The sequence below is a fragment of the Misgurnus anguillicaudatus genome, chromosome 21, assembly GCF_027580225.2.
Source record: "Misgurnus anguillicaudatus chromosome 21, ASM2758022v2, whole genome shotgun sequence".
Lineage (NCBI taxonomy): Eukaryota > Metazoa > Chordata > Actinopteri > Cypriniformes > Cobitidae > Misgurnus > Misgurnus anguillicaudatus.
In genome coordinates this window covers 21,120,808-21,144,051 of record NC_073357.2, presented here as the reverse complement: position 1 = coordinate 21,144,051, position 23,244 = coordinate 21,120,808, and the positions used below count along the sequence as shown (strand labels likewise).

The window sequence follows — 23,244 nt, the reverse complement described above, 5'->3', positions numbered from 1 at the left end:
AAGGCCTAGTCTATCTTAAACTAATTCCTGTAACCACCCCTATAATCTTTAAATATAATTTCTTGCCATTTTTATGTGCCCCTCTGGTAAAACACTGGCCCCTCCTTGGCCCCCCTAGTGAAATTTGTCTAAAACCGCCATTGCATCAGATTGAGTTGGTATTATTTGCTATCGTCAAAAATGCCTACTTGCGTCGTGGGCTGTGAAAATCGCACAGGTCTGCCGTTAAGTTTTTTGGGATTCCTGCAGAATCTCAAAAACAAAAAAATACAACATCTGCGGCTGCAAGCAATGATTGTGCAAGACTGGAACAATGCAAATATCAAATGCTCACTTCATTTGAGGTAAGTCATAATTTTTCAGCCCTGTTAGATTAAATTATAAAGCCTGGATGGTATGAACAGTTTGTTCCCATGCTGCGCACGCACCCGATAGTCATTCAATGTTTACAAACCTTGAAGGGGTCTATATGCATGCAAAGTTAGGATACACTGATGTGTTTTGAAGTGTTTTTTTTTTAACAAAAATAATGATCTTTTTACGTTTTTTGATGTTCACGGGTCAATTTGACATATTTTTGTTTCCAAAAAAACTGTATAGACACAAATTAAATACATTTATTGCATATATGTTGCTGTTTTATTACTGTGGAAAGGGTAAAGTGAGCTTTTCCTTACTATTTTCAGTACTGATAAAGACTTCCTCAGAAACAGAAAAGTGAGCTATACTTTCTATTTTTAATGTAAATTAAAATTTAATACTATGTAAATTCAGACCCACAGAAAATCCAGAGGTAAATACAGGTGATGCCAGTTGTGTACCCCACAAAACATGACACCAAAACAAGCACCATTTGTGTAAAATGCAAGAAGGAAGAAGGCAAAAGCTTAATGTGTGCACATTATGTCAACAGTGATTTCTTAAAGTTGTACAATGAGCCTCAAGAACAAAAGATTAGCCTGTTAAGTTAAAACAAACGTGTTAAAAATTGTGGTTAAATGCATTTTTTAAAATCACACTTTTTAAAATTAAGTGTTTGTAATGTGTGACAAATAATGACACTAAAATGGCCCTGTTTTTCTTGTTTTTCATAATCTGATATTTAGGGAATTGCATTGAATTCATTGCAGGTCACTTTGACCCGCTCCATCAAACCCAACCAAACCGTGCCCCAGCGTGATTGCCCCCCCCCCCCACGAGCATGTAGTCACACTGTACGTTGAGTGATCTGAGCCCGGGCGCACTTTCGTCATTAGGATGTTATTGTTTTAAAAAACAGAAAGTAAAGTACTCTCTTAACACTGAAGCACTCGCAATTTTAAGTCTATGATTTTTATTCTGAGTCGTTTGCTGCACAATGACATACAGCCCTCTCACATGCACAATCATATTGCTTAGTTGATCTATCGCGTGTGCAGCTCAGACATTTATGTAACCCTGCTGTGCGCATTAGAAGGTTTTCACGAAGGCAGATGAAGGTGAGTGGTTATTTATCAATTCTACATGTTCAACTAATTTATATTGCTATTAGCCGTTCCACAATGACCTAAATTAACAGAAACCCACAACTCTTTAATTGTCAATAATTAAACCACTAATACATCACTATTTCCAGACTGAGCATGAAAAAGTTAAAACATCTTTGATGTACCAAAAGAATGATAAAAAATACAAAGTTGTACTGAGCAATGCAGTTTAAAGTTGCAAATGTTAAATTAATTTCATTTTTCCCTTGCAAGCACATTAGTATAAAAAAGGACATATTTACTCACCATCCACTCTGATATAATTATGTCCACTTTTTCCACAGGCAGGTTTATTTCTTCTATCCTCCCTTTGATCAGTGTGATAGTGTCGTCAAGTTTATTTGATCTAGAGGACAACAAACAGTGAATTTTTATTTCATAGTACCCATAGCCTCTTACGGAGCATTCCAAAGCATCTTACGGAGATGAGCCAACCCATTAGGATTTCAGATGATGCAAACTCAGAATCAACAAACAAAAATGCATAATCTTTTAACTGTAATAGTTTTGGTCACAACATGTAATTATGGCTTTAACATGCCCATTGTTTCTGCTTAAAATTAATAAATAATGTTTTTTAAATCATGATTTGCAATAAAGAGGTTACCCTTGACACTATCACCTCTGACAAAAAATCCATAATTGTAAAGTAGGAACATGCATTTTTTGATTAGCTTTGAAACTATATGTATGTTGTATATGCTATACAAATAAATATGAAAATACTTTAAATAAATTGTACTTTCAATTACAACAAAAAAAAATTATATGAAAAGCAAAAGAAAAATGATACAAAGGTACAGTAATCAATTTAAACAGGTCATCTAAGACAAAGAATGTTAATTACCCTAACTTGGCTGAGAGTAAATCTCTTCTAAGATGCCTGCTAATTTATCCAAATTAACACACCACTATAGACTCACCAAACAATATAAACATATCCAAAACAATAGCATCTCCTATGTGACCTTTTGCACTAAGGGTCAACAAACTACTGTGGATCAGTTATTGTGTATGTGTTTAAGCATGTGTATAAGCTCAGTCCCCCCAACCCCCCATTTTAAATGATCGTTTCCTTTTTAACCAGTTAACCCTAGGCATCAATCTCTCTAAATACTCCATTATCATGACAGCTAATGTTACTAGGGACAGAGTCATTACTCAAGGCTGCTGAGCGCATTTCTGCCCAGCCGATCCTTATCTCCACACCTTCTCGCTATCACACTCATCCAGAATCCCATTGTAGCACTCCAACTATCCACCCATCCTTCGCTTTACTGTCTTGAGCAGGAAAACCCTAATCTCATTACTGGGTTAATTTAGAGGACAATGTCAGCTACAGGGGTTAGAGAAAGGAGGGGCATGTGGCTTACTTAAATATACCCCTATCATTCCGGTTTCTTAGCAAACATTCACACTCATCCAGTAAAGACACGTCCCGTTGAATCAATATTCTTTTAACATTTTCTTAAAGTATAACCTCTTTCACACAACACACTGATCCTGGAAAAGTCCCATAAAAATTCCTGTCTCCCTTTTGTGTGAACGCAAAAACGTACTGTAATTGACTCTAGGATTGCTCCTGTATAAGGGGACTTAGTAACATTAAGCTCCCGTCTAGTGATCCCAATGCTCAAAAATGTCGTTGAACATCTAAAATGACCATTTTCTGAGAGGTGTATCGTCCTAACTGCTTAACTAATACACAAAGGACGGTTGTCCACTTGCGTGTCTGACATTAGTTTCGGTTTTAAAACATGCAGGTCTATGGGCCTTTTTACACCTGGTCACTTCATGTGTTTTCTTTGATCGGATAACTATCTGATTTGTTAAAACTGTTCCATTTACATTTGGCCACATAAATGCGTCTTGGCAAAACAGATATGAATCCGATCTTTTACCCACGCCCGAAATGCAAATACACTATTTATTACTCCGCCTTAAAAAACTTAAGATGACGTTTATGCAACAATAGGCAACACTTACTGTATGTTGTACTGTATGTTGGGCAGGGGACGCGCGTCTCTCCTTGCTCGGCATGAGCTGAAGCTCGCAGTACAGCGCAGCAGGAGAGTGACAGTGCGGTGATTTAATGCAGGTCCGTGACGGGAAAAGCATTGACAAAACTCTCTCTTAAATTTATATTTCTTTGTTTAATATCATTTGAGTTTGTCATTAGACTCTTTTATTGATTCTATGAAGCTTTTTTACCCGCTGTCATCACTCCATAAAGCAATAGGCGTGTCATCTTTGTTTGTTTGGCGCTCTTCCAGCTTACTTGCGAGTGACGTGTTTACGTTTGGGAGGAGTAAAGCGCGACATATATGGATTCATCAACCAGATACATTTACACTTCTCTGAAATGCGTCCCAGACCACCTCCTGAAGTGGTTTGAGCGATCGGATTTAAATCCGTCTCGAAATCGTTTCAGAGGGCATTTACACCTGGTCTTTTTACGATCAGATAGCTATCCGATCAGAGAAAACACATGAAGTGACCAGGTTTAAAAAGGCCCTAAGAAAATAGAGTTCAGGACTTGCTTGATGTTAAAAGAGATATTAAGAGAGAAAAAGGTTGGGATCTGATTCATGTTAAAAGAGTTATTAAAAGCGACAAGAAAAAAACAATTTTCCTCAAGCTGACTGACACATATGCAGCGCGTGCACACAGATGCGCGAGTGTGTGAGCCTGATATATAGACATCTACACAGAATTACAGTTTTTAAAATATCTGTTTTGACAAAAATTTACGCAGATATAAACTGTTATGTTTTAAGTTATGTTTTAAGTGAATGTTCAGGAGTGATTGTGGCCCATTCTTACACACAAATGGCCTTTAAATCTTGAAGGTTCCTTGGGCCACTTTTATGAACTTTGATCTTCAGTTCTCTCCATAGATTTTCTATGGTATTTAGGTCAGGTGATTGACTGGGCCATTCAAGCAACTTGATTTTCTTTTTTTGAAACCACTTAATTGTTTCCTCGGTTTTCTAGGTAGATGGCAGCAGATTTTTATCCAGAATGTCCCGGTACATTTCTCCATTTATCCTGCCTTCAATAATATGAAGTCTTGCCAGTACCCCTTGCTGAAAAGCAGGCGCAACCCATGATCCCCCAAACTTAACTGTTGGTTTGGTGTTCTTGGGGTGGTGGGCAGTGCAATTTTGTCTCCAAACATGGTGTGTAGAATGCCAAAAAGTTCAATTTTGCTTTCATCTGACCATATTATAGTCTCACAATAATCCACAGGCTTCTCCAAATGCTCTTTCGAAAACTTTAACCGTTGTTCAGCAGTCTTGCGTGGTGAGCGTGCATTGATGCCATGGAGTTCAGCGCATTGCTATAGTATTCTTTGAAACAACAGTACCTGCTGATGCAAGATCTTCCTGAACTTCTGCCTGAGTGGTTCTTGGCTCTTGGAGAACTCTCCTGATTAATCTTTGGACTCCTTGGACAGGGATCTTACGTGGAGCATCTGATCGTGGCCAGTTTATGGTGAAGTGATGCTCTTTCCTTTTCCACATAATGGCCCCCACAGTGCTCACAGGAACATTTAACAGTCTGGAAATGCACCTATAACCATTCCCATCAAAATGCATTTCAACGATAAGATTACGAAGACCTTGAGAGAGTTCTTTTACCCTGCACGGGTCCATTTTGGAGACCCGCTCCCACTCGTACTCGCAAAATTCAGCACCAGATCCGACCCGTCACCTGTGATAATATCAAAATTAAATCCACATCCACCCAGACCCGTTAATATTTGGCTCGTTACCCGACCCGTACCCGCATACATTTTGTGTCAATAGCCCATTTAGAAATCTCCTTACTGCTGTGTGTGTGCGTGCGTGTGTGTGTATATGTAACATGATTGTATCATGTTTAAACAGTTTGTGTGGGTGTGTGTGTGTGTGTGTGTGTGTGTGTGTGTGTGTGTGTGTGTGTGTGTATATGTAACATGATTGTATCATGTTTAAACAGGTTAAATGTATATGAAAATTGGCCCAAATTCAGCCTGATCTCACTCTGTGTTATAATCAGATGTGATATCAGATAGTGAAGTATCAAGTAAACGGGGTACATTACTTTAATGCTAATAAAATTTGATTTGAATAGTGATTGGTTATGGAAAGACAGGGGATGACTGGCTTGCGTGATGCGTTTTAACTGAGAACCAAAAACACCCGCTTCTTGAGTTCTCTTTCAATAAATAACATTCTTTTTCAGGGTTCTAGAGCATCAGTCCACATATATTTCTCTCACCCTCTCCAGAAAGATCGCACTTGCAGCTTTTATCCTGTCTCCCCATGACAATTAATGACAAGAAACATCTCATGCTGCACCTAAACCTTTACAAAAATTAACTATGGTTTTACTACAGTTAAAAAAAACATGGTTTTCACAGCCGTTTTCAAAAATTATATTTAAACCATGGTTAGTGTAGTAAAACCATAATTTTGCCGATAGTAATCAATGCACCAAAAAAACATGGTTACTACACTTTTACCACAATAAAACCATGGTTAATTTTCGTAAGGGGAACTTTAGTACCGCTAGTCTCCCGACTTGTTGACTGTCACTCGTTGCTGACTCTGTTGAGCCACCCACCACACCATGATTTTTTTTTTTGTCAGACAGATTAACATTTTTATATTGTTTTACTAAAAATACCAAGGTTACAAAATCTTTGTTAACCATTTGAGGTTATATAATATTTTGATACATAATACATTACCATAGTCAATAAGTCAGCAAAATTTTCATATATCATTTTTCTGATCTAAATATTAAACTTAGTAGGCATTTAGCATACTTCATTGACTGATTTATAAAATAATACCTTTCTAATAATACACAAGTGTTTAAAATAATACACTTATGATACACTTCTAATAATACACTTATATCGTTTGACATGAGAAAGATAATGTCAAAAAAATCTGCTATATTATTACTGTCAAAATCAATTGAAGGTCAATAATCAATTAATGAAGGCGCATTCCTTTAATTCATAAAGCTCATACTTTTGAAACAGTGCTTATTTGGTTAATAATTGCTGCAATATAACTGAGGTAATATATAATTCAATGTATACATTTTTTTCTGCATTATCATTTTAGCTTTTCTTGTGCTCCCCGTTGTGGCCGTTTAAGCGCAAGCAGTGAAGCGTGGTCGACTTTGAGTGACGTCGCTTCCAAATACAAACACTCCCTATACTATAACCCCATCCCCAACACTGTGATTGACAAGTTTAAGTGCAGGCATTGGAAACGCAAATGCAAAGGGGATTGCGATTTCATTTGAGTTTTGGCAAGATCCGTACGCGACGCTAGTGGAAGTGAAATAGCAAATGATGAATTGCAATTGAGATGGAAATATAGCAGGGTAATAACTCGAAAGACATAGGAAATTCAATTGCAAATGAACTTGGTTTTTACATTTGAAATTTGGCATATTGTACGTTCGCGTAAATGAAATGCACAAAGTTTGCATTTGTGTTTGAATTAAGTCACAGTTTTTACACCCACAAGTAGGAAATGCAATTGCAAATACAACTTGCAATTCCTTTTTAATATTGTCCGCAAAAACGCTCCATAAGCAGTCTTAGAATTATAAGGTTATATCTGCATTCTGAGTAGTTTTGAGATATTGAGCTTCAAAGTTTTTGCATTCCATATATCAAATCTGATGTGGGGAACAAATCTTTTTCTAGACATGAAAATGACAGAGACCCTAAATGTATTCTAAATGTACAATATTAAAATCCTCTCATTTTTCAAAATATAATCATATATCAAATTAACCATGTTTTTATGTAGTAAAAGAGTAACCATGCTTTTTGGTCTATTACTATTAGCAAAACCATGGTTTAACTTTGGCTTTTCATGGTTTTACTACAGTACACTACACTATACAGGTTTTTTACTGTAGTAAAACCATGGATAATTTTCATAAGGGCAGGATGGAGCAAGGTTACAACATAAGCTCGCTAGTACAATGGTGTGACTAGAAAAAAAGAGACAAAAAAACAAATCTATCCTTTATTGCTCGCCTCTTAGTCAAGGTCAAGGTAGTATTTGTTGTCTCCCTTAGGAGAAATTTGTTTCGGAACTGCTGCAACATCCACATCCAACACAGCAACATACAACACATTACTATTATAATAATATTAATAATAAATGATCTAAGTAAAATACAAAAAAAAAATCACCACCTTTTGCATGTTCTATCAGTAACTGCATTTGTTTAACGCTATTCCAGTATATATGGCTTTATTATTGGCGAGAACTCATTATTCATACACAAATTAATCAACCAGCATATATAGCTATATTCATGGTGAGAACACAAATTTATACACAATTTAATCAACCATCCTGTTGCAGTTGCTTGTTAACTAATTTAACACACAATATGGAACAAATTAATGTTTGTATCGATTATGTCTGCACAATAGAACAATATATTTCCATCCAGAGTTCATCAGCGCATGCGAAGAGTCAAGTAAATCTTATTGGTTACATATGGTAAACAAAGTGTGGGTGCTATTTACAGTATTTAAAAGTATCGGAAATAAATAAACACACTAGGGCCCTGTTTATATTACAGCATTTGCGTTTTAACACGGACTTTTAAAATGAAAACAATCCTCGTTTATACTGGCATTTTAAAAAGAATCTTTATCCACACCATACACCACCATAAAGCATGAAACATGACCAATCACGTAACTGGGCATGTGCATAAAAGTGTAAAATAACTTATTACACTAATAATAGCTTGCCTTTGCGCATTTATGCAGCCTAGGGGTGTGCGATATTGACAAAAATTCATACCTGGGTCCTTTGCTGGCAACTACAACAGACACTTTTTTTGAACCTATAAAAATGTGTTTGGGAAAGTCGTATACTGTTCTAGCTCCCTCCTACAACACATTAATATGATTAATAGGTACATTTTTATTTTATAACTAAACAGAAAGGTCTTTATGATTTAAAAAGAAAGCATTCAAGTGAACAGTACTAAACGAACTTGAAGCAAAAATAAATTTCAGCAAATGCAAACTTCAATCAAACATGTTGGTGAAGGATAGCTTTAGCCTACAGCAGGGGTCTTCAACGTTTTTTGGGTCGGGGACCCCTTAGATGAGAGAGGCATGGAGCAGGGACCCCCTGATACTAAATGTGTAAAACTCATATTTAAGTAATCAGTAAGGTACGAGAGGCTGCCTTTTCGTATTAGGCACAAAGCAAAGTGAAGTAAAGTACAACTATTGACCAATCAGAATCAAGGACTGGAACTGTTTTATAAATGAAGAGTTTCATTGCAAAACGAGATAAATCCATTTTTTAACATTTTTGTCAAAACATGTTTATTATTATGTCATCATGTTATTATTTTGTTTTATGATGCTACTTAGCTGTATTTTTCAAGTTATGAATGTTTAAATCAAAACAAACCAACTGCAGTTGCATTGATATTAATTGGAATGCACAACCAAAAAACGAGATTTCTGAACAATTAAAAAAAACGGTGGTTATCTCGTTTTGCAACGTAACTCTTCAAATAGAAACAAATATTGTCACACAGCCATACTATATTAAGACAGTACATTGGCACTATTATGCTGTTGTTGTACATGCATAATTTTTTGTTAAAGTAGATTTAGTTTCTATATGAATATAATAATAATAATATGAATATGAATATAATAATAATAATATAATATTATTGTAAGGTATTTGCAGTGTAATGGATTTTCATTTTACTGTGAATTTACCTGAAACTGGGCTTTCAGTTTATAAAGATGACTGATCATGGTGAATGGCACAAAGACTCTCTATTTTGGTGGGGATAGAGGTTGTGCTCTTTTATAATTCAGAGGTTTGTTGCCTTTCTCGTGTATTGTCACGAGTTTGAGTAACGCAGGTTTATTTTCTGCATAGCTTCATATCAGACTCAGGAGAAAACATGCATCGAGTCCACGCGCATCTCTTTGGGGCAACTTAGAGGCGGATTTCAACCTGACTATGAATCTTGCACAAAGCACCATCACGGTGCGCGTTTCATACATTTTTAAATGCGAGCGATAGTTTTGTCAAAGTTTATAATGCAGACGCCATTTGCCTGTTGGGTTAGCGCTTTAAATCTGAACCGCGTGAAACAGACGTCCAAGTTCAGAAATATAACTTAGATGAGACAATGGTCCCTTTCACACATACAGTCTTTACTGGTAATTTACTGGTTAATTGCCGTTAACATGTCATGTGTGAACAGAACCTTTCCGGTAAATCAGTGCTCCCAATTTACCAGTAAGACAGGTTGTAAGATTACCAGTAATTTACCAGTAAGCGCTATGTGTGAACGAAAATTATAGGATTACCGGCATTTAGAACGGACGACGTCAGACCGTGCTGACAGCTTCGGGCCAATCATAGCGCTTTAATACAGATGACGCATTTACCCCCGCACTGTTTACGGACTTTTTCCACACACATGCTGCTTGAAAGTTGAGCACACCTGAAGTTTACGTCCACATTTCTTCACAAAAGTTGTTTAAAACAGCTTACCACCGAATTGCCGACGTCCTTAGCACGCCCTCTGTGAAGCCTAACGTGCAAACAGTAGTGTTGTTAAAAACGCATTTTCGGTTTGACGTCGTCTCATTCAATGTTGTTTGGTCATGAGCAACTTCGCGACTGTTTACCACAGACGTGAAAACAGCAAAATACGGACCGTGGATATGAACGACGTGGATTGTTTACAAATACAACAGTGAGCTCGCCGCGTGCTACAGGTACTTCCGCTTTCTCAACGAATTTACCGGTATTTTGATACTGATGTGTGAATGATGTCTTACTGGTAAAATAACGGAACGTCACTGCGTGTGTGAACAGCACATTTTTGTATTTACTGGTAAATTCATTCTGGTAAATTCATGGTAATTTACCAGAATTACTGTGTGAAAGAGGCATATGTCGCACTGATTCTAAAATAACTTTCTGAAAGAAAGACCCACATGCCTATAAGATTTACCTGTTTTATGATGCCTTGTCTGTCGCTACTGCTGCTTCCTGAGTGTACATTTATAATCTTCAGATATTTTATTTTGGTCCGCTTGCTAAACTGAACGTGCGCCTTCGCGGCCACGCACATGCACAACTTAAAGGGGACATGTAACTTTTTTTGTACATATATTTTACGTTTTTAGCAAAAAATAGATTGTGGTCAAACATCATTTGGCAGACCCCCTGCAGTTCCGTCGGGGGTCCGCGGACCCCCGGTTGAAGACCCATGGCCTACAGAAATGCTTATCGCATTAATTTAAGTGTGCGAGGTCCGTGCACATCCTGCGCTAGCAACACAAGCTAAAAGCGCAAGCGGCTAAACGAGTATTAAATATTAATGACGTTGAGTTTATTGTTTTTATTAATTTATATTCACAAAACTTATCAACAAAACGTCGATTAAAATTAAGAGACAAATTATATGAAACGAAATTCATTTTAAAGAAGAAAACAAAACTTAAATTAAACTCGAAAATAAATATAGCTAAAAAAAAAAAGCTAAATAAATTTAAACAAAACATAAACACATTACAATAATATTCAAACCCAACAATACTCAAACATAAATATAAAATAGACATTATCTATAAGGATACATAAAACAATCTGATAGCGTTTATAATAGCTGGTTGGTAGATGTTTACTATTTTTGGTAAAACCTCCGTTGCAATCCTCCATTTACCTGAATAAAATAATTTTTCCTTTGAAAATGATGCGCTGTCACGTTAACATCAGCTGTTCGTTTACATAAGACTCCGTCTACGTTCATTTACACTCAGAGCAATGTCTGAGTTCTCAAACTAAAACAGGGTCTTCAGCATTTGCGAACGAATCCGTTTATGAGGGTCGAAAACGGTGATGTAGTGTAGATGAAAGGCATAAACGTAGCAAAAGTAGCGCGTTTTAAAGGATAACCGCATTAATGTAAACATAGCCTAGGAAGGGAGGAGGAGGACACGAGCAGTGCTTAACCAAATAACAAGTGAACTGTAGCTCACATTTAAACCTCTAATCTGCCTAATCCAGAATTTAGGGGCTGGACACACCAAAACTTTTCAACCCGGCTGAAAACGCCTTGAGGACGCCGAATGCCAGCTGTTTTTCAGCTGAGTGCCAGCTTTCTTCAGCTAAGCGCTTTGGTAGCTCATACGTAAGCTTTGAGACGGTTGGTTGCTGTGGTAATGTCCCGCCCCTCCTCCACTGTGATTGGGCGGCCGTGTGAGAACTGACATTGACGAGCGGAGCTTTTCTCCCAAAGTTGAATTTCTTTCAACTCTTGACGCTCAGCGCCGAGCGCGGAAAAACCGCCGAGTGCCGGTTTTCAGCGCGGAAAAAAACAGCCAGCTGCTGGCTTATTTGAAAAACGCAGAGCTTCCATTGGAAACAATTGAAAACATGCGCCGGCCGCGGGTGTAAAAGCGTTGGTGTGCACGCCCCCTAAGAGAGAAAATAAAAGTAATCTTCAACATCCAAGATGCATTGCCTACACTATACTTTCTAACCAAAGTGATGGATAAATTTGCAAGGGGTGTCACTCGCTCCTAATCTAATCCTAATCTAACAAATTCAGTAAACTCAATCCGGTGTGTTGCAAATGCATGTGACTTGACCACCTTTCCTGTCCGCTCCTCTCCAAATATACACATAGGGGATTAACGTACAAAAACGAGGAACCAGGGGGAAAACAACTAAACAAAGACAACAGCAACACGCCAATAACAGTAGCAGCAATAGTTAGAGAGAGGGAGAGAGAGAAAGAGAGAGAGAGAGAGAGAGAGAAAGAGAGAGAAAATTCAAACAGATGGCACATGCACGTAACACTTCATATTTAGATTTTTTTGCACGCCCAAGTTCCAGATTTTAAAATTGTTGTATCTCGGCCAAATATTGTCCTATTCTAACAAACCATATATTAATGGAAGGCTTATCTATTTAACTTTTGGGCAATGTATAAATCTCAATTTTAAAAAAATTACCCATGACTGGTTTGTGGCCAGGGTCACATATGTGAAAAACTGTCAAACAGAATCTTACAATACCAAAGCGGCGTAGTAACACCACCCTGAAGAACACACACACTCACTTAGACAGCATGTTGGACGCCTTGGCCCAAGAGCAGCTCACCGAGCTGTAAAATTAAACTTTCATTTTCCTTTCATTCTCCTGCCTGCATCCATTCCTTAGACTTACAAAATAACAATAACTATAATCAAAAGAATCTCACAGAGACACCACATGTTGGGAATACATCACAACTAAAGAATAAAACGATATTTCTACTCCTGGATAAAATGAAGGTGCCCTAGGAGGTGATACATGGGGTAATTTTAGTAGGTGGATAGGTCGTAAAGGAAGCAGACAGGGTGAGTTGCAGTCCATTTGTGTGTTTAGTGTGTGCGAGACACTGAGCAGGAATGGAAGCAGAAGAGAAAGGAAGCTGACTGGTTAAATGACAGACCTTTTGGAACAGTAGTTATTAAACCACTGAGATAAAAAAGACTAGGCACGAAAAGGCACATTTATTTGTATGGCATGTTTCATACACAGAGGTAATTCAAATGTTTTACTTAAGCAATAGCATCCGATATCGCAATATCGCTCGGCCTGCGGCATCGTGCTTCTGGCCTAATCACAACCGTGATGATATAAAGTAGGGTATCCGCACATTTTTAACAGCAAAATTAATGACTTTTAAGTCCTTTTTAAGTCCTCTCAAATTAAAATTTAAGACTTTATCATAAAAAACAGGAAAATGAGCCACACTCAAGACACATTACAGGGAAACAACAACTTTTATACTAAGTGGTAATTCGCCTGACAAATCTGACCTGGTTGACTGTGTATGTAAAAATCTGCCTTTAAGGTACTTCAGTTAATTTCCAAATTCTGGCCCCTCTTAGCATTTTGAAAAAGACATGGAGGACAGCCCAGAACATTACAAAATAGGGGTGTGACGGATCACAAAACTCATGGTTCAGATCACATTACGGTTTTGAGGCACAGATTTGATCATTTTTCAGATCAGCAAAAAAGGGGTGGGAAAAATTTTGTAACAAATTAAGAAATTACAAACATTTATAAAAAAGAACAAAGTTGCACATTAGGTAAAGTCTATGTATAAATTAAATATGATTATTTTTTAGAGCTACAGAAGGGATTTTCTCTTTGTCTTGGGTTGTTTGATTAACATTAATGACACAGACTTAAGTAGGTTAAATGAGTTATATTGTATTTTAACACAACTTAATTATATTTTTACATATTATCTGTTTTGTTGTCGGACATGTATATCAGGGCTCTCAAGTTTTACCAAAAGTTTGGAGTGAGATGTCAGGAGAGGGGTATTTGCAACAGTGACCCCTCGGCGCCACCCAATTCTCAAGTTTTTGCTAACTGTTTAATTTTACCTAATGTTAAGTAAACAAACCGTTAATGGGCCCCATTGAATTTTATATTATACTTTATCCTACTATGGAAGTGAATGGGGCTCATTAAAGGTTTGATTACTACAAACATTCCTCAAATATCTTCCTTTGTGTTTTTTAGAACAAAAAAATGTATACAGGTTTGTAAAAACGTGAGAGTGAGAAAATTATGACAGTACTGTTATTTTTTGTTGAACTATCCCTTTAAAGTGCCCTATTTTCACAAAATAGTTTTGTACATAATACAAAGTTTCTACTTTAGTACTTAAGATAATCTTAAAAACATCTAAGTGTCATTATCAGCGTTATTTTGAGATTACATTAATATGAACTGAAATGCATTTAACATATCTCATATTACAAAAATGTATACCACTTGAAGTTAACGTGTACTCATCTTTCATACAAAGATGGGTTCAAATTTTTTTTCAAGTGGTACCTAAATTAATTTTTTAATTACATTTTAGCATATTTCATATTAATGTACTAAAGAACAAAAAATGTAGGCTATATTAAGTACAACATTAGTACATGAAAATCTTTAAGTGGATTATGGAATTGTACTCTTTTAACTTGAGCTTACTGTACACATACAGTATTGCAGAACATTTAATGATGAAAGGGCAATAATAATGAAATGGATCTCTATTACATTTTATATATTTCAGGAAGCCTCTAGTACTTTTCTTAATTTCAGGTAACTAAAGCTTCTGGTTGCAAAGCTGTTGGAGTTTTTGACTGAATCAATAATAATTTAGCACGAATTTGGCTTTATTCCCCAATATTAGCTTTCATTGTCTTTGATCAAAGGCAATGATTTCGTCCAGGAATCGTAAAATTAAAATGCTTAAAAAATGGGTTATATCTACCGCATTCATCGGATCTTGCTCATCCAACTTCCACTCCGTTAAATCCATGTTAGTAATGAACTTGCTAGCAGCGGGATAACATCACCAGAAACAACTTCTCGATTATTTTTGATTGCCTGGTAGGATGCATTGTGTGAACGACTTCATTAGACGCTGCAAAAAAACGACAAGTGGATGACATCAGAGTAACGCGAGAGCGATTTGAAATCAGCCTCCTTCGAAAGATTTCTCGCGGTACCCTGATGTCATCTGCGTGTCGGTTTTGTGGCGCTGCGTAAAGTTGAAAGCACACTTAAAAAACTTGAAGGAAGCAGATGAACTCGACAGAACTGCCATGTGCCTCGTCAATTTATTGAATATAGCAGGACAATTTATTTCTTACTTCTCAGAGTGAGAAATACAAGGTGTGGCGGCGTGTAAACTGACTGAAATGCGTGTGTCTCACGGTCAATGCGTGAGACTTGAGAGCCTGTGTATATAAATAGGGTTACTGACTAAAAAATAGTGACTAAACACGACCCAATAACACGACCCTTGTGTTTAATCCAACCACGTTACTTACTGCTTAAATCCTGATTTATAGCTAAACGCTTCTGACAATATCACCATATATTTACATTTAAGAGCTGATATAACATTACGATGTGATTTTGGCTACATTACCTGTGTGTCTCATGCAGTGCAGAGCTTTACCGTTGCTCTTCTTGTCTTGTTTTGTTATAAGCGCTTTTAAAAGTAAAAGTATTATTGTAGATCGCGTATATATAAAATATGAGAGAATAAACACTGCCAACTTTTAATTCCTTCCCCCACGTGCCATGTGTGAGGTGCTACACGACGCAGGATGAGAGAGAGAAAGCACGCGCACACGAGAAAGGCGCCGCTGAGCGCTCAAAACAATGAATAAAGCCGTTAATACTACAAATACATATAGAAAATGTATGAAATATAACAATGTATGGGAAACACTGGATGATGAGTCTGACGTGAAATTTAAGACCTTCTTAGTGGAAATTCCAGATTTTAAGACATTTTAAGACCTTAAAAATCTAAAATTTTATTTAAGACATTTTAAGACTTTTTAAGGACCCGCGGGGACCCTGTAAAGCTATATCACACGACTCCGAGAGCGATATTGCTTTTATACAACAGTTTGACGGTACAAGTTTGATAAACGGAAACTATGAAAACAACAACGGAGTGATTTTAAAACCCTCTTTTGTGAGAAACTGCTTTCTTCTGCCATTCACTTGAAGCTCAGAATGACAGAACTCAATAGATGTAGAGTAATAGCCGTTTCTCAATATTACTGTTCCTGGGTCACAAAAAAAAAAACAGTAGTTCAGGCAAGAATATATGTATAATATTTAAATGTGCAATTGATTAGTAAAGATAGCGCCTATTCAAACATTTGCTTAAAAAAAATTGGATGCGTGAGTTCCAGTGTGACCAGGGGGTGTTAGTGTTAGTGTTAGACCACAGCCTCATCTATATGACGCTGTCTCTGAAGTATTTGAGTCTGATGGTCAAAACTTTGATTTTATTCATTTTGGGTTGATCAAACCAGCAGCCTTTGAGTCTCATGAATCTATTATTTGTTTCTTTTAATCACATTAAGTCTCTTTTGTTGTTATTTTTTGTCGGATGTTACGTTAAATTCCATTACTTTAAAAAAAATGTTTAATTTTAACACGGTACTAGAGCGGTGTCTTTTTACTAGACTTTGTTCTTGTCAATACTATGAAACAGACTAATTAAGTTTAAAAAATCAGAAAGATGACGTTTCTTCGTGATGCTTATAAATATGAGTGGTGTTGTCTCGTATTTTAATATTCACATCACCAGAAATAAGTCAGCAAGTGTCCCGAATCCCTGATATATAGCGAGCCAGTGTCCTTACCAGTGCCCATGCCTGCACACGATATACTAGCTGGGTTCATTCCAAACAGCATGTGCCCTTTCAAGGAAATGGACACATGCAAACAGACACTCTAGGTAAAAAAAAAGATATAATTTTCATTGCTCTGTTCGCCAAGTGTATTTTAAGTGGCCACGCTATGAGACACAATGACTGCAACTCCCTCAAAGGTTTACACATCAATACCTCTAATCTTTGAAGGCGTGATGCTCTGTTGGCAGCTTTTTCAAGTCACAGAAAAAGCTACCGTACAGCTCAAGTGCCTTCCTCACTCATTCATTACCAGTGGCGGAATGATATGTAAACGACACGAAATGTTGAAGCAGTTGAACTGTTACGATATCAGTATAATATATCACGGCTATCAGCCAATCAGATTTGAGAATCAGAAAGAACTGTTGTATAAATATAAATCAATCACTTCATTGAAAAACATTAATAAGTGCAGGTGTGTGTTGCCATAACTGAGAGAGATGATGTGTCAGAAAGGCCACAAAGAGAGACCTGTCACCACAGGGAGTAAATTGCATGGTTTTAGTAAAAACTGTCTCAACATGAATGACGTACAGACCTTACACTGGCACAAAAAAATTGGATTTAGTGCTCACATCTGACACATGCTCTTGCACTGCATTTAAGTATACTATGGATTAAAAATGTCCCAGCTGCCCTTGCATGCAATGCAAACAGAGGACCTCTAACCCAGCAGGTAAAAGAAATAAACTAAGGCAGAAATAATAAATCTTCAGTTTTATTTGGCAACAGTTAACAAATAAATTTGCTGTGTCCTGTACACATCAAACAAGTCTTTTTATTGTCCATATCTGGCGTGACTTAAGTTGCTCCACGCATGGCCACCGAAGCAAAACAAATTGGGTGGGCTAAAAACTGGAGTAGATGCCATTTTCTTTTATTATGGTTCCTTTTAATGAAACAAGTGCTTTTGTAACCTAAAAGCTTTGCTTACATTGTTGTGTCGCAGGAGTGTATTGGGGTGAAAATAATTTTAACGGGACAAATGATTACCCTGCTGAAAAAAACAGCATACCAGCATATGTTGTGTTTTGGTGCTGGTTTGCTAGTGAACACCAGCTAAACCAGCATCAGCACCAGCATTAGCACCAGCTAAACCAGCACCAAACCAGCATTAGCACCAGCTAAACCAGCACCAAATCAGCATTAGCACCAGCATCCCATGCATATGTTGTATTTTGGTGATGGTATGCTGGTGACCACCAGCATATACCAGCATAATTCCCATGCTGGTCCATGCTGGTTTGATGCTGGTTTTTCAGCAGGGTAGTCATCCAGTGAACACAGTACTAGTAAGTGTGCTCTTTATCCAAGCTACCTTGTTTTTCTGTTTCCTTGACTCTTTACCTCGTGTTTTTATAGTGTAACTTTGCTTGTTTGTTTATATACTCGTTAACTGAATGCTTATTGTTAGCGTTTGCATGGATTAAAGTAAAATAAAATTCTTCTGACTGAAATTGAGACTTTATGCAGGCACGACCAATGGCATTTTAAGGGGAGATGGTTTTTTGCAATTAACTCCATATTGAAGTCTACTGTGGCATATAGGTATATAGGTAGATGTAGTTTGCAGGCCATTTCAGATTAAGGCGAAACAGCAAAATAACTCACTATATAAAAAGAAAACATGAATATCACCCCCTTTAATTAATCATTTATTAATTATTTATTAAGTGTAATTCTTATTAATTTTAGCATTTACTAATCATTTTTTTAATCAAAGTTGTAAAACAGTTAACAATAGTTAATGCACACTGAACTAACATCAATTACTGTAATGACATAAACAAGAATTAAGTAATGCTTATATACTCCATGGGTTGGCTTCCCGGACATGGATTAGCTTAAGCCAGTACTAGGCCTTAGTTTAATTAGGAAATATAACTAGTTGTAACAAACATGCCTTACTAAAAAACATTACTTGTGTGGATTTTGAGGCAAAACAAAGGGCACTGATGTATTTTAAAAAAATATCAGTGCAAGTTGTTTTAAGTTTGGACAGCTCTTACATTTATTTTAGTCTAGGACTAGTTTAATCCCTGTCCGGGAAACCCCCCCTGTATTTTTCATTGTTTGTTCATATTATATAATGCATTAAATGTATTTACTAATGTAAACAAATACAACTTTTTCATATCATATTATTCAGTACACATAAACAAATAATCCAGGGTCTGTTCTGTTCACACAACAGCTTACACTCACAGCTCTAATGGAGTATGTATAAATATAAACCCTGAATGAGTAACTTGAGTCAAACTCGTGTACAATTCACACAGGATGCCTGTAACCATAGTGAAAGTTGTAAATTGAATGACTGTACCTTTATCAACAAATTATTATGTTACAACAGAGGCAGCGCTGAGGTGCTATTTTATGCGCAATGTTATGCACTTAAAACCAATGCATTGTGCGCAACGTGCGTATATTACACAATAACAAAACTCAAGCTCACTGATGATAAACAGTCAGTGATGAAATAAGGATAATAAACAATAATGTATATATCTTAGTAACGTTAACGGTATAAAAGCTCAATGAGAAGCGAATGTGCTCCTCTGACACAAAAACTCATTTAGCACTGTTGTTTGTGTTTCAATGGCTTAAAGCCACTTATTTTTAAACTGCAGTGCTTGAATACATGTACAGTACAAATGTTACGTTTTTGTGACCACGTGCAAATGCAACTGCAAGAACTGACAGTTGGATGACATCAAAATGCAGCGAGAGCATTTCGGAAGCAGTATTTAAATTAAACCATAAATCTGTACTAAAATTTAATTTATTTGAAATAATATTGTTAAATATGGAAATAACTGATCGTAGCAATTAACAGCTCTCTTTCGTCTTAGCTACAATCTACAGACCACCAGGCCGCCACAAAGATTTTCTTAAAGAAACTACATTTTTCCTGTCTGAGCTTGTAGGCACTGTCAATAAAGCTCTTATTGTTGGTGACTTTAATATCCACGTTGATAACCCAAAAGATGCATTAGGACTAGCATTTATGGATGTTCTAAACTCTCTCGGTATTAAACAAAATGTGTCAGCGCCCACGCATACCCGTAAACACACATTAGACTTAATTCTGTCACTCTGGCTTAATATTAATGACATCAAAATATCACCTCAGAGCGATGCAGTTTCAGACCATTGCCTTGTCTCATACATGGTACTTCTAGATAGGATCACTCGGTCCACAACATGCTACAGACTAGCCAGAACAATAACCCTAACTTCCACCCCTAAAGATAGCTGTATTAGCACTCTTCCACACCTGTCCCAAATGAAACATAGCATATGAAGCAGATAACAGTGAGATAGGGGTGGGCGATAAACCAGTATGATAGTAATTTTTGCACTTATCAGGGTTCCCACGGGGTGTTAAAAAAAACTAACCTTCAGAAAGTTATATATATGGCCTTTAAACACCCAGATCTTTATCCTAGGACTTAAATTTAACTTTATGAATGTTATTTTTTAAGACCCCGCGGGAGTTTACCCAAGTCTTAAAAGTCATACCTCCGTTCCCGAGATGCGCTGTCCACAGAAACACAAAACGAAAAGCTCCGATCGCACTTCAATCCCTTTTTAATCACAATTTTTTTAAGAGGATGCACATCATAGTCCACGCAAATCCTGCCAAAGACTATATTTCAGGTGTTGTGATCTGTACAGCGAGTTTGGCGAGAAACAAGCCCGTGGCTTACCTAAGCATTACCAGGTTCTGAAACAGGACCCAGAAGCGAACAAAATCAACACTGCTTTATTGAAAATCAACTTAAACAGTCAGGCTGTCCAGTCCCAAGGCACCAACAGCGCGTCAACAGTGGCTTTTTGTGACATTTAGGAGGCTTTTTTTACCTCACTGCTTCAAAGTCGTTTAACGGTGTTACTCCCTTTTCACTCAGATCTGCTCTCTACTGCGCCCTGCACGCGATCTCCAGGTAAGCGATTGGAGGACGGAAAGCAAGAAATTACCGTAATAAACCATAATTTGCCAAAAAGTGCAATTTATCTTCTTTTAGGAACCACTCCTTTTTTGATAGCGCAAATGGTTGAGTTACGGTTAAATGAATAGAGCTTTCAGAGTGCTTTAGCGGATAACGTAAGCAATTCAAACACATTAAAAACAGCCTTTAATGGTAAATTTCATTTTCTTAATGCAGATGTATTAATTAGAGAGGCTATTAAACAATACAACGTATGAGTGGAGTGTTTTTGGCAATGTGAATCTGCTGGTTAATTAAATTAAATGCAATAAATACATTTATTAAAGGTAGGGTAACAGATTTGATCCCGAAACATTTTTTGTTATGCTGGTTAAAAGTCTCCTTACATCCTGATAGCAATCACTGTGTTAAGTTGTTTAAATGTATTTGTAGAAATTTATGTTATCTGTGAAAGGCGTAGGACCAAAAAATGTTCAACAAATCATAGATTTCGGTCCGAACGGACGTTTCCATTTTTGTCCCTCATACGTAAGCATAATTTGAATGCCAACCGCGCAGCGAGTCCACGCAGACACCATACGTCATCGGCGCATTCACGTGCGCTCACCTCCTGCCTGTAAACAGTGAGAACAGCAAACTTTTATGCTAAATTGACAACCTACACAGGAGGCACAAAACTAAAGGCATTTTTTATAACAACAAAAGCAAAAACTGCCTGGATCAGCAAGAGCAAAAACCGAAATGAACATCGGTAACTTTACTGCTTTACCACGAGATGAAACAGGTGCAGGAGCTGCAAAGGGTCTGAAAGAGTCTTTGCACTGTTCATCCTGGCAAGGTAGGTACGCAATATGTTTGTATTGAGATGGATTCAGATATTCTACCCCGATGAAACATTGCGCCGCCCATGAAATTTGTGCTCGTTTACGGATTAGCGTAACGATATAGTTACTACGTCTACACAACCGAACGTGTGCTTAAACTAATTCTGATGTAAACCAGTTGTTTGGTTATTTTGGAAGTGTTATTCGTCTTTGTACTAATGAGACATGAGATGTGACCGTCTGATCTGTGCGTGTTCATGTGTTTTGAAAGAGGCGTGACTTTGGATGGCGATTTGACTTGAGGGTGGGATCGGGATTTCATTGCTAGGCGGCTACCGTTAGCATTTTTCAAAATGTGTTACCCTACCTTTAATATAACTAACTTGTATTAATAAACTGCATTCATTGATGCGGTCAGGGATTAATAATAATTTAAAGTGAGATGGCATCTCCCATCAGACATATTAACAACAAAAAGAAAATCTTGTTCTTTGTATATTTATAAATCAAAAAGGACACAAGATATATACACAGCACACAGCTTTAAAGTTGTTGGCTGTAGCGTAAAACATTGTAATAAGGCAGATAGCCTACCAGCAAATGACCATACTAATTTCCATATTTTCATACTTCCCATATTAGTGACAATATGCATAAGAAGATGAGTCCACCCATCCACACAATGGCACTTTTAAAGGAAAAAATGGGAAAAGATAAAAAATCATGTCTATGTCCAATCCCTCACTTATTAGTAACATAAGGTTAAAAAAAAAAATTTTGTCCGTAATTTAACTAAGGTTTACAAAACTACAGAAGCACAAAGTTAGAGGTATGGCGTGCAGCATGAAAAGAGAGTGTTCAACACTACAGACATAAAAAAACGCCAGATTTACCTATCTCATCAAGCTTATTAAAGAAAATCACAATAACCCTGGTTTCCTCTTTAGCACAGATGCAAAACTGACTAGAAACAAAGAACAAACCGAAACCAATAACAAACTTCAACACAATAGTAATGACTTCATGAACTTCTTTACTAACAAAATTATGGTTATTAGGGAAAATGTATTCTGCATATTAGACCCCGTTCCCACAAAACTACTTAAATAGGTATTCCCTGTAGTGTCAGACCCAGTACTAAATATCTTTAAAGGGCCATTTCACCGATAGGAACATTAATCTTTATAGAAAGTGAGTCATATTTGTAGTCAAAATGTAACATAAATGTAGAATTTTGTGCCTATTTGACAGAGAAAAGACAAAATGTGACTTTAGAGCACATTTGTATGAAAAACTACAACTGCCACTATGCACCACAATGCACAGCTCTGCAAGCCACTCCCATTAATCGGAACACGGCTCAGACATGCTATTATGTACATAAATGCCACGTTAGTAATACAAAGAAAATAGCCACCACCACTGTGTCTGACTGACACCAATCATGATTTACTTTTAAACGTGACGTTACATTGTGTTACACACAATAACACTCTGGCCTGGTGTGTAGCAAAGTCTTATTCAAACAGTAACGTGCAGTTTCAGATCCGCAGTACAAATGTCTTTCCAAGTACTTAAAAAAAGGGTATGCATTTTAAATGTTTATTTAGTTTTACCAATTTTCTTTT

The 23,244-nt window shown here is 36.9% G+C and overlaps 1 protein-coding gene across 4 annotated transcripts in view; it reads right to left on the bottom strand.

The window, feature by feature from the left end:
• Positions 1-23,244, bottom strand: part of prmt3 (protein arginine methyltransferase 3) — a 153,289-nt gene that overhangs the window by 94,699 nt on the left and 35,346 nt on the right. For all 4 annotated transcript variants that reach the window (XM_055195895.2, XM_055195888.2, XM_055195889.2 and 1 more), the window contains exon 10: positions 1,773-1,872. In XM_055195895.2, coding sequence (XP_055051870.1) covers positions 1,773-1,872 — 100 coding nt within the window. The remainder of the gene's footprint in view (positions 1-1,772; positions 1,873-23,244) is intronic.